Raw genomic sequence first — 12,354 nt, forward strand, 5'->3', positions numbered from 1 at the left:
CAAGGATTTAATTTCGTAGTTAATCAATGCATTAAACGAAATAAATTCGTTTGCAAAGGGTAGGTATTCGGTTCTTGTTAATAAATGTCAAAGTTGAGATTGAGGTTATGTCGTCGAAGGATTAAAATCAAGATTCAACTGAGGTAGAAATTATAGCTTTCTTTGGACAGTTCATTATGAAACATGATTATAGCCGAACAAAAACATTAATTTATTTTGCTTTCGTTATTTCCCCTTGAAAATGTCAAAGTTGGGCTTAGCTCTCGCTGATTGAGGTTACGGCGCAAGAATGTAAAATTACAGTAACTGTTAAATTAGGAAAAATTATACCTTTCAGTGACTAAGTCCGTTACAAAATACATGTTACAAAGGTAGAAGAAGGATTGTTAATGCAAGTTCTTGTTGGGAAATGTCGAAGTTGGGTATCAAAAAGTGGGGTTATAATGTCAGATTAACCTACAAAATTAAATAAATGGGTCAGTCAATAAAAAAATCGTACGTTTTATTGAATGAGTCCATCAAAGTTAATTAAAAAGGAAAATAAATTCATTTTATCAAAATTATGCGAACGTCACAGATTGAGGTTATGAACAGCTGTTGAAGGGCTAAAAAATTTAGTTAGCGAAAATTGTATCCTTCAGTGAGGCACGCTTTTGCGCAATAGAGAAATCTCAATGTGTTAGAGTTGAGATTATATAGGTGAGAACAAATATCAATGGAACTGTGAAAAAAAAATTTAAAAAATTGTACCCCGCAGTAACATAATCCATTTTTGAATCGTAGATAACGAAAACATGGATCAATTTATTTTATTTTATAACAAAGATTGTTATTGAGAAATGTCAAAGTTGAGGTTAGGTGTCACAAACTTGGGTTCTTCTAATTCCCCAAAAAATCAAAAATTAATTTAAAAAAAGGTTGAACGAGAATCAGATTATTTATTTATTTGTTGTCTAAGTAATAGAATTGTACTGGAATTTTTTCTAATTTTCTAGTGTGACTACTTTAATGGCAGCAAATTAAAAAAACGTTAACGTATCAAGTCGGACTTTTTACATTTTAACTTGTGTTATCTACGGAGAATAATCTCAGCGGAAAATCTGTACATTTTTCATTCCCGCAGAACCCCAAGTGCGTCTGAAGGGGTAAAGTTCACCGTGCCCTGACCCATAATAATTTACTGCAGCAACCACCGAACAAAACTACAAGACACGCGCGATCGAAAGCAGTCGCAGCTTGATTCAGCCCGTCAAACCTGTCACCGAAGAAAGTGTGTGATTAAGTTTCTACTGTCTTTATCTCCCAATAAATATCGACGAGCGCTCTATTCCTGGATCTAATCCAGCACGGTTATCCTCTCGAGGACTCGTATTTTTTTCTGTAATAACCGCGAGCGATTTAATTCTAGTCCAATTATTGGCTTCCTTGCGAGCGTGGAAATAATTTGGTGAGGCTCAATTTGTGTACCCCCATCAGGTGACTTTCCAAACGAAACAAACCGATTGGAAAAACCTGGGGCGCTTTTGTGTCGTGGAGGTGAAACTTGTCCGAATAGGGCGGGACGATGACAGGTTTGAACCTGAAAACCCGCACTAATATTTTACAAGTTTTGTATTATGTTGAAACTTTTCTTTCAACTCATTGTGATGCGCCAAACAAAAGTAAAACATGCTCTATCAACGTCACTCACTTTAATCGGATTCTCACCGGTTCCATCCTGTTTACATAACGGTGAACGTGTGTTGCAGAAAACAATTCCCAAAGTGATTAGCTGCTTCTGAATATCATTAAGACGAGCTAATTTCCGATAATCCTTGGAGTCGCGGCGCCGCTGCAAATACCGACTCACGAGTTAACAACTCCATCTCTTCTGCAGGACCCACGCATTTATTCACTCGGGTAAAAATAAATTAGTGAGGGACAAGTTTGTTTGACGACGCCCCTAAGCCAATCGATAGCACAAACACCCGGAATTATTATTGATGCATCTTCGGTCGCCTCGACTAATCCTTCCCAACCGGGATGTCTCCCAATGATTAGCGCAAACCCCAGTCATATTTTAATAAAATATTTATCGCAGCTGGAACAGCGAGACGGTCTTTACAAAATCTACCCTGTCAGAATTTAGAGGGTTGAATAATAAGCGCCGGAACGGGATAATCTCGTTCGGTGGGAAATGCACTTGCAATTTGTGGGACCGGCCCCAATTCTAATTTACCTCTGTTTGCATTAATTATCCCTTCGGCTATTGTGCAAACCTGCACAATGCTAATATGCACTAGGTTTGTACCGGATTTTGCGCCCTTGAGTCGTCGCAAATCAACAATAATTAAATTTTGTATTTTTTAAAAGTTGACAAAAAGTGAGGTTATGACGCGCTTGATCGGCCACCAACAGAGTTGAAACGTAAAAGATTTAAATAATAATAGAAACACGAGTCGAGTAGGATTAATTTATGCATGTTCAATTACATTAACGTTTAGTTTCTTGTTAGGGAGTGAGTTTCGATGTCACAGTCGCAATTGAGGTTATGTCGCAGTTTCAGGTGCCAGTTGGTGAAAGATGTGCCAGAATGCTTGAAGAGAAAGAAATTGTGTCGTCCAGTGATTTATTTGATTGCAAAATACCAACAGCAGCGAGAGAAGAAATTACATTTTTTTTTTGGAGCGTCCCGTGACAGTTCTATCGGCGGTGAATTTAAATTCGGAGATGAGACAAAGTGCGCTAACGCAATCTTTTCGTTATTTAATTTGTGCTATCTGCGAACGAATTTGTGCGTAAAATCGCGCCCCCAGGTGGCAAAGTGATCACGGTGAAAAAGTAATGGCAATTTATTATTCCAGGTGCTGTAATCGCGGCTTTACGTTTTGGGCGTTAATTGACAAGATCGGCCAGCGACAAAAAACGCTGGTCCGATCCATCGGTGAAGATTTATCCGGAGCTTTGCATGGCACGTAATTTCGGGTCATTCATTCACGTCATTCTGCAGCGATGAAGCTTTCAGCTCATTCACGAGTCTATCGTTATTATAAGTGACAGTTCATGGCTGAATGGGAATTATTCAGCTATGCTGACAATCGGGGTGGCCCGTGTGGTGTGCAGGGGCGGCTCTGCAGCAGAGTTCGAAAATCGTTAGCGGGGGAAAATTGATAGGCCACTAAAAACGGCACGGCTCGAGTTTATCTAATTATTTTTAACGAAGTGCTCCGCCCCTTAATAAAGAAAATTTCATTAACGAACGAAAATATTTCGACAAAGAAGCGTCGCCGGTCGACGGGGTGAAGTATGTGGGTTGCTTCTCGCACACCGTCGCCACCCCCAACATGACAAACCCCCTGAAATTTTTATCGCCACTCCGGAATGACACGAGAAAATCATAATCCGGGAGATAAGTGCAGTTCTGTTTAGCGCAGCCGTTGGCTTTTTTCGGTGAATTTACGGAGCACCCGCACGACCCTCCTCTGCGCTGCCACATGTTTATCCAACCAACACTGATACGATCTGGATTTAGGACGGGATGTTGTCCTATCTCCCATGTCCCAATTGTCGTGCTCGCAGGCAAACCGCAATAGCACCAGACGGCTCCCGGAGCCTCGACGGGGCTCTCCGATTTGTTATTGTTTCAGATGGAATTTCAAATTTCACCAAAACACACACCAAAAGCAACCCCCACGCGCAAATCTACTCAATTAAATCGCTCCAAAAGTGACAGAACGGTTTTTAAAGTCTTTAGATGTCTCTGTGTGCTTTTTTATTTATCAGCCACCCTTATCTAATTAACTCGTCGATAATTTGTCGCATTTGCCGCTATTTACACAGTCTTCAAAACCCACCCCCATCCCCGAGAGGACGGAAGCGAGAGGGCGAATAATTGCGCTTAAAGTCCGGTGGAGGTAATTGGAGCTCCCACTTAGGACAAAATTGATTCTGCGGCTATCGACACCCGATAGCAACTCATATTTTGCGCCGCCCCCAATTCTTGTCTCTCTCCTCACTGTCATCGTACTCACCTTGACTTGGTCCTGCTCTCCCGCGTACTCTATGCTCTGGAAGATGGTCCAGGTGTACCTGCGGCGCACCTCTAGCCTAGCCATGTACCTGCGGTACCACTTCTGGATCAAGAGCGTCGCCTTGATGGCTGGAACAGACAGTCAAGTGAAAGAGGAAGACGTCGAAATTTTTGGGGACAGCACGAGCGCGCTTTATCGAGCGAAGGACACGCAAGGACAATCAGGATTATGTAAAAATCGCGTGTGCGGCCGCGCCGGCGATAAGAGCTAATTCGACCAAAGCCGAGATAAGATATTGCAAGAGAGGAAGTAAGTGGACCGGAGGGAGTCGTCTTTGTTTTCCGTAATTTATATAAACGGCGGACACCGGAAGCGACTCCGGGCTCTTCGTTTTTATTGCAGGTCTTCGCTTGGAGTCGTTGATGGGCGCGGAGCTCGCAAGTCTGGGGGGACCTTCCGGGAGACTCTCACAATCGCATCGTAAATTTTGACTTCCGGGGGCTACTATTAAAAGCCTGTTAAAAGTCCGGACCTGCACGGAACTATAAAGCGCGCGATGCGGGAATCGATACGAAACGTATCGCCGAAGAGTTGGAAGTTTGTTGTGGATTTGGTGTTGCGGTCGAAGCTCCCGAGATGGATGCGGAAAACCTTGGCCCGAAATAATCTTATGGTTGGGAGTTATGGCACTTGGTGAGATCGAATCGCGGACAAAGCGAACATCGCCGACATGGGAGTTTCCAAGATAAATTGAAAGGAAAAATGACGCCAGACTGGGATTGTCGCAGATGGGTCGCCATAAAACAATCGTTTGTTTTTTTGGGATTCTCCACGGAGATAACCCGGCCGACGACCTTGCCTCTTCGGCGATAAGAATTTATGACAATTACGCCAAATCTAATCAGTTATTGACAACACTCGAGAGACTTCCAGCCGCGGATTTAATACTGACAAGATGTATCCTATTGCGTCGCCTAGAAATTGCAATTTTGACGTAAATCCCAGTTGTAGAAGCTCCCGCAAAAAATTAATAAAAACCCGAGGCGAGATACGCTCCTTGAATCCCTCCTAAGGACTATCAGACGCAAAGTCTCGTTAGAGTACACACCAAAAATTTTTATCTGATTGGGGAAACCCGTCTTATCAGTGCAATTCTCAAGGTTGCAGCAATTTGAGTGTGATAACATGCTGCGAAACATTTCATTCGATTAATTAGTTGTGACAAGTCGGTCGTTGTTGTGTCGCAGTTATGCAGAGGTGTTTTAACAGTTTTGATAATGAATGACAATTTGTCAGGTGGTCGCAGTGTGAGTTTCCAATCAAACAACGAGTAGTGAATACAGGGTGATTCTGAAATAAGTTTGGAAAAAACCGGTAATTGGTGATGATGAAAAGAAGTCATTGACAAAAAAAATTCTTATAAAAGTTTTTTCGTTTTCGAGATACAAATGATTGAAAATTTGGTCAAAATTGCTAGTACGCTGCTGAGTTAAAGGTGATTACCTGATTATCTTGGTAGTTTAGCAACAATAATAATCAAAGGTGCCCGTCAGTCACAAACACAACCTTACTCCTCTCGATCATTTCCATACAAACATTTACAAAGCAGTTTGCTTGCACCTATAGTCTATTTTTTTTTAAATCAGCTGTCAGTGTCAAAACTTTGTAAAAGACCAGACTGTGTTACCCTAATCCCTGTACTTTCCGACCAACTGTATAACAATTCCCCTACGTCAAAATTGAGGTTATGTCTGTCAGTTTGTCTAACGTAATTGAAATGTCGGACGTAGTCAGTGTTAAAGGTTTCTGTGAAATGTAGGTTTATGTAGAGTATTTTGTATAGCATGTCCTTTCGTTTAGGTACATTAAAGTGGACTTTGGAACACAACCATTTTTTGTAATGAAACAGTTGCAGTTTAAACAATGAAGAAACATTAATTTTTTCAGGGTTGAATACATTTTGTCGCTTTAAAGCAGACGTCCAATGTATCTATTTTAGAAAAGCATTTACGGAAATAAATGAGAATTTAGAAAATAGGTATTTAATACGATACATTGAATGTGTTTGAAGCTTTCTCACAAATCGCCTTTTTACTCAATTCAGGGTTGTCACCTTTCAACTCTTCGCAGTACCGAATCAGGGCCACCTTTTCAAATTTTGTGCGTTAATTTTTCAGCGCAAATGCAAATGACAGTTATGCGCAATGACAGCGCCGATGACCTTGCACGGCTCGACGTTGCCAACCTATACTGTGAAATGCACATTCAATTGCTCATACCAACTTGACAACATTTTGACAGCTCATTTAAAAAAAAATGGACTGTACGACTTTATTGTGTAGTTCATGTAACAATGGTTGCTAATGAAGTGAACAAATTCGGACAAATTTTCCCTATTCATAGGCGTTGGAAATATAGTCCAATTTTTACCCTTTTGCGATGACGTCATTATCTAGTAGCTTTACGTATGTTTGAGCTAGAATCAGAAACAAATTTGAATTGATCATAAATAACTATAAATGTGTCAAATTTGTTGACAATTGCTTCGAAAGGTTATGTTTGTAATCAATGTAATAAGTGAAAGAAATTAAAAATTGTCAAATTGACAGGAGCATAAAATAACCTCAAAGTGACCATCAATAAATAAACGTGGCTTTTTTTTTGTTTTTTTTTTCTGTTTCTGTCGTTTCAATAAAAAGAAAGCGAGGAAGGAAATCGTGACGTCACCTCAAAAGGGTAAAAATTGGACTATACTAGGACTATATATAGGGTAAAGTCTATTCAAAAATCAAAAAACCACCAACGTCGCATTTTCCTCGATAATTACTATCGGCAACGCTGTTTAGTGTAAAATTTGGTGAGAATTGTAATTTTGAGGTTAAGTGTTTATTAAATGTCTTGTTTTTTGGGCATGTTTAAGTAAAAATAATAAGAATCAATAAATAAATGAACCGTGCTGCTAAGAAAACAATATGAACGAAATTCAAAACAATTGAATTTTATTTTGAATCAAATAAATGTCATAATTTAGAGTTACCAACATACTATGGTGGTTTTTTTATTTTTGAATGGACTTTAATCTCCATCCTTTTGATTTCACCTCCAAAAGTCATTTACGCAGAATTATTTTGTGTCAAGGATACTCCACATTTTTTTTTTCCCAACTTATTTCAGAATCACCCTATATGTTTAATTGAGATGACTTGGTAACTAGTCCGGTTTTGATTGGATTTTTTTTGCAGAAAGCTCGAAGAGGCACCGGCAATAAGGGCCAAGAATATGAAGTACTTCTCCCGGCACTCTTCGCGCTAATATTCTACAAAGACTCGACTGTCAAAGACTTCACGTTTCATTGCAACGTAAATAATTTCGGAAATTTCGACGACTTGCTCGTACATCTTGTGACAGAAAACGGCGAAGAGTACTACGCCTTCCAGTTTAAGCACAAGGAACAGAACAATCTCCACTTTTGTCCGTCTTGTTGGCAATTGTCGACGAAGCACGAGTTTGGGTTAGTGAAATACTGTGAGAATTTCAGTCGAATCAGCGATAGAGACAAGTATCGGTTTATCATTTTTACAAATGCGTATCCAAACCCGACTCGTTTCCACGAAGTTACCAAATTCGATGTCGAAAGTAACGGAGACTGTCCCGGGAAGAAATTCTTTTTCTGTCCTTCGACCAAAGACTGCAACAATCAGACTGCAAGAATTTACAATTTTCGTGTGAATGATGCGACTGAAGAAACTGATTTGGCGACCAGAGAAGTCTACATCAGTTTCTTCAGTAGGCTCTCGTTTTATAGTCTTCAGAAGAACAACCACGACGTTCAGAAATTGATTGTCGACGAATTTGGCAAGATTTTCGGCACGAATGATCCTTGTGTGGCTATGGGTTACATCAGTATTTTTCGGTCTTGGAATATGCATGAGTTTTCAAAACTTGAATTTACTAGAGACGAATTGAAAGTGAAAATTTTTGACTTGATATTGTCGCCACACGTTATAACACCATCCTGTCATAATTCGAACCAGAAGTTTGTTCTGCTAGACCGAGCGTTCTCAAAATTTGATTTTTCAATTGTCAAGAATTTGGACGAGAAGGCGGTTGAAAAAATCGGGTCGCTTCCACATTTTGAACCACACGAAGATGTGCTGCACATCGGTAAAAACATGAAGTTTTTGATTAAAACTGTGACGAAAAGGAATTGCAAGGAGAGTGAGCTCAAACATAAAATTGGATACTATCGGAAGGAGAAACCCCTCACGGTCAAGATCCATCCAGCGAATGAGACCGCAGTTATCGCTACCATCTCACAGTTCAAAAAACACGACGACAAACTCCATTTTGTTTTGGCAGGACAAAATCAGATTGAGCTCGAGCGTTTGAACAGGTTTCGTATTTTCGAAACTTTGTACGATTTGGCAGAAAACGAGAGCGACATCTATCAGCAGATGATAAAGGAGTTGAAGATTTGTGTAATGGGGAAAGAATACTCGTATGAAGCTTTATTCGGAGATGATCGAGAGTTGGCAAAACGAATCACCATCGAACACATGTTTCAAATGTTGGCGGGAAAGTTTCACCACGAAGTTGAGAAAGAAACTCTACCGAGTCCTTACATATCAAGAGTCGTGACGACTACTCTGGTCAAGATGGAATCCATCGACGAAATCTTCAACTCTCTTGTGGTTGTCAGTCAGATAGGCGATCTCAAAATAATAGAGGTGTTGAAGAAAAAACTAGACAAGAAGGTTCTTACTGTTGAAGAATATTTGACAAAAGACATAGTTTCGGGAGATGTGATTGTTTGCGGTGACAAGCTAACAGAAGAGGATTTAGAAAGAATTTGCCAAAAGAGCTCCATGACAAACATTCACCATTTTGAATATCACAGCAGACATTTTCTTGAGTGGGTCTCGACCGTGGGCAGTATCGAAGGTTTGAAAAAATGCGACGTCGTGAAGAAACCTTGTGTGAAGGAGTCAGACATTCATGACAAATTCCGGAACAATATCAACGTTCTTTGTGCACGTTCCGGCACCGGAAAATCTGAAATGTTCAAGATGCTCAAAAATACGTGTCCACCGGATTATTTCCCCCTGAAGATCAGTCTCAAAGAACACAACTCGTTCTTCAAAGACAGTCACGACAACGCAGAAATTGTGAATTACTTTTTGAACCAATCCCAGGACGATTTCGTCTTGGTTCATATCAAACAAAACTTCGCCAAAAACAAGAAGATATTTTTCTTCTTCGACGGACTCGACGAACTTCACGGCGAAAATCTCCGCTCCGCTGTGACCCACATCAAGCAACTGGTCACGATGGGTTTTCGGATATGGGTGTCTTCGAAACCCAATATCTTGGACCTTGAAGATTGCTTCAACGTTTTCTCGGTAGAGATTGTTGGTTTCACCGATCAAGAGCAGGAAGATTACGTCAAGGGTCGTCTCTCAGGACTCAAAAACGTGGACGGTTTAACTGAACAAATTTTTCGAAACGTTGACGCTATTTTGCAAAACAAGGACATTCTGGATGTCCCTTTGCAACTCTACATGACCACGGAAACTATTCTTGAGGATCCTGGTCAAGTGTCGAGCAACATGTTCGTGTTGACTCGCATGCTGCATTATTTCATAATCGGAAGGTACCGCCACTTCTTCAGAAAGAACAAATGTCCCCATTTTGGTTCGTTGGAGCAAGTCTTGACCGACAGCATGAGGTACCGCATGACGCAGTACCAAATAGCTGCACTAGAGTTTCTTCTCAGCAAAAACGACTTTCGCTCTCTGAACGTGCAAAACGATGAAGAATTTCTGCAGCGGGTCAAGACCCAAGGCGATTTCCTTGGGATTATATCCAGAATTACCCACGGGATTGTCGTTTTCAACTACAACATAATCGCCAGTTATTTCGCGGCCCAGTGGTTCGCCGAACATCGCCACAACATTGCAGATTTTCTCCAGAAGATCTTGTTCCGAAAAGAGTTCGTCCACATCAGGCTCCTCTTCGACATGATCCTCGCCGAAGACTTTCCCGCTCACGTGGCCGTGCTGTACAGGGATGTTGCCGCGATTCAAGAGAACAAAACCAAAATTTATGACACCGACAAAGGGGGACGCACAGCTTTCCATCTGGCTTTTTGTAGATATCCGGCAGCGAAGAGTATCAAAGACGAAATCACCGACCACGACACTATTGTCAACATGCGCAAAATCGACAACGAGTGCGCAACAGTTCTTAAGTATTTGTTGGGACAACAACACGATCCCCTAAAAGAAGACACTTTGTTCCAATGGAGTGCTCTAGATTTTGCTGACAAAACTTTATTCTTGCTACCCCTAGAGCTGATTTTGGAGAAGAACGAAAACTTAAAGGAGAAGATCCTGCAGTTGAATGTCTTCCAAAAGGACAACTGGTCAATCCTCTACTATTCTGCCATCTTCTCTTACACGAATCTCTTCAAAAACGCATTTGTGAAGAACAACCTGGACGACAAGCAAATCGAGTATCTTTTGCATCTGGCCATCACTTGGAACAGCTGGCAAATCGTGAACGTCCTCCTGAACAACCAAGTTGACATCAACTCCTCGACCAAGAGCGGCAAAACACCTCTGCACCTCGCTTGTGCATTCGGTCATGTTGAACTCGCCATTCTTCTGCTTTTGAAAGAAGTCAACGTCAACGCCGTCGACATTCACGATCGAACCCCTCTGCACTTGGCGAGTTTGGAAGGTCACGTCAAGGTAATCAAACAACTGTTCGGTCAGGCCAAACCTCTAGTAGATCCCGCTGACAAATTCGGAAGAACCCCTCTCCATCTAGCTGTCGAGAGTGGAGTCAAAGACGCAGTCCAGTTCCTTTTGGACAAAGGAGCCAAAATCAACAGACCCGCTTGGAACGGGTGGACCCCTCTCCACCTCGCCGTAGAAGAGAACCAGATCGACATCGTCGAGTTGCTTCTGGAGAAAGGCGCCAACGTGGAGGCCGTCGACGAATACGGCAACAAACCGTTGCACATCGCGGCCAAACGAAGAGTGGAGATTTTGGAGTTGCTTCTGGAGAGGTCTGGACAAGTCGACGATCCCACTAGATGCGGCGAAACCAGTTTGCTTCTGGCTGCCAAGTGTGGCAACCAAGACGTGGTGGAGTTTCTTCTGAAGAACAGTGCCAACATTAACGCTCGCGACAACACCGGAAAGAGCGTCCTCCATCTTGCTGTGATCGGTCAAAAGAAGGAAATAGTCGAGGTGTTGATGCGCAGACGCGATTTGGACTTTACAGTCGTCGACAACAACGGAGAAACTTGTCTGCATAGAGCTGTCGACACTGGAAACCTCGATATTGTCAAGTTGCTCTTGGGAAAAATGTCCAAACTTGTCAACGTCCAAGCTACCAACGGAAGCACCGTTCTCCATTGGGCCTTCTACAAGAACCACAAAGCCATTATCGATTTGCTCGTGGACAAAGGAGCCAAAGCCGACATCGTTGACAGAGAAGGCAAAACTCCTCGACAATGGGGGAAATTGTAAAAGGTCGATTCACAATCCACTATTATTTACTTCTGTCCTAATGTTAGCGTTTCAGGTGGACTAACTGAACCATTGTATCGTTGCGAGGCTCAGTTTTCTTCACCACCACAATGCAAATTGGCCAATTACGGAAAATCATCCTGGATGAGTTTATTATTCAAGTTTGACTAGTGGGTATTGATCACTGTCCGGAGTGCATTCGCTTTATCTAATTACAAAGTCACCACTCAACTATTTTCAACAATGCAGGGAACGTGCTTTGATCAGAGATTTATTGGGACTCGCTCCGTATTCATGACGTTGTGTGCCATCACTGCCATCAGATCTCTATTATCACAGCCGTAATCGCGACACACGTTGTAACAGTGCCATTTTTATCTTGTCATCATGAAATATTGCTGCTCATTGCTGCAGCAATCTTATCTGATTTTTATTTTTGATGTTTTATTATAATCTTGTGTTGTACTTTTACACATATTTTAGTAATTTTGGCTTAGACTTAAGACATTTCTACGACGAGTGTAGAGTCTTGAAACAAATCACAAAATGGTTTGCACGATGGGGTGGCTCTTCAGTGCTCTGCGCCACTCACAGACTCTCACATTCAATTTTTCTCGAGTAGTTTTTATTTTCTATTTAAGAGATTTATATCGATGCTGCTTTATGTTTTTTACGATTTCAAATAAAATCGGCCATAAACCAAAACAAGGTTTTTTTGGGAGAAAAACATGTTTCAAACGAAAAACTTTCGTTACGAAGTTGTGAAAGAAAGTCCATTCGTACTGATTCAGGCAAAAAATATTTCTTCA

General features: G+C 41.4%; 2 protein-coding genes across 4 annotated transcripts in view; one reads left to right on the forward strand and one right to left on the reverse strand.

The window, feature by feature from the left end:
• LOC138132858 (uncharacterized) overlaps positions 1–12,253 on the forward strand; it is a 31,884-nt gene extending 19,631 nt beyond the window's left edge. Inside the window, exons 1-3 of one of the 2 annotated variants that reach the window (XM_069050530.1) lie at positions 5,157–5,317; positions 7,253–11,548; positions 11,601–12,253. In XM_069050530.1, the coding sequence (XP_068906631.1) occupies positions 5,288–5,317; positions 7,253–11,545 (4,323 nt within the window). In that variant the 5' untranslated portion in view covers positions 5,157–5,287 and the 3' untranslated portion in view covers positions 11,546–11,548; positions 11,601–12,253. Of the gene's footprint in view, positions 1–5,156; positions 5,318–7,252; positions 11,549–11,600 lie in introns of those variants that run through there. The other variant, XM_069050531.1, reaches the window with a different exon arrangement.
• Positions 1–12,354, reverse strand: part of rdgC (retinal degeneration C) — a 50,083-nt gene that overhangs the window by 20,056 nt on the left and 17,673 nt on the right. Inside the window, exon 3 of one of the 2 annotated variants that reach the window (XM_069050540.1) lies at positions 4,011–4,138. The exons of the other annotated variant lie outside the window; for it this stretch is intronic. Within the exon in view, the coding sequence (XP_068906641.1) occupies positions 4,011–4,138 (128 nt within the window). The remainder of the gene's footprint in view (positions 1–4,010; positions 4,139–12,354) is intronic. 2 annotated transcript variants of the gene reach the window in all.

The sequence above is a fragment of the Tenebrio molitor genome, chromosome 6, assembly GCF_963966145.1.
Source record: "Tenebrio molitor chromosome 6, icTenMoli1.1, whole genome shotgun sequence".
Lineage (NCBI taxonomy): Eukaryota > Metazoa > Arthropoda > Insecta > Coleoptera > Tenebrionidae > Tenebrio > Tenebrio molitor.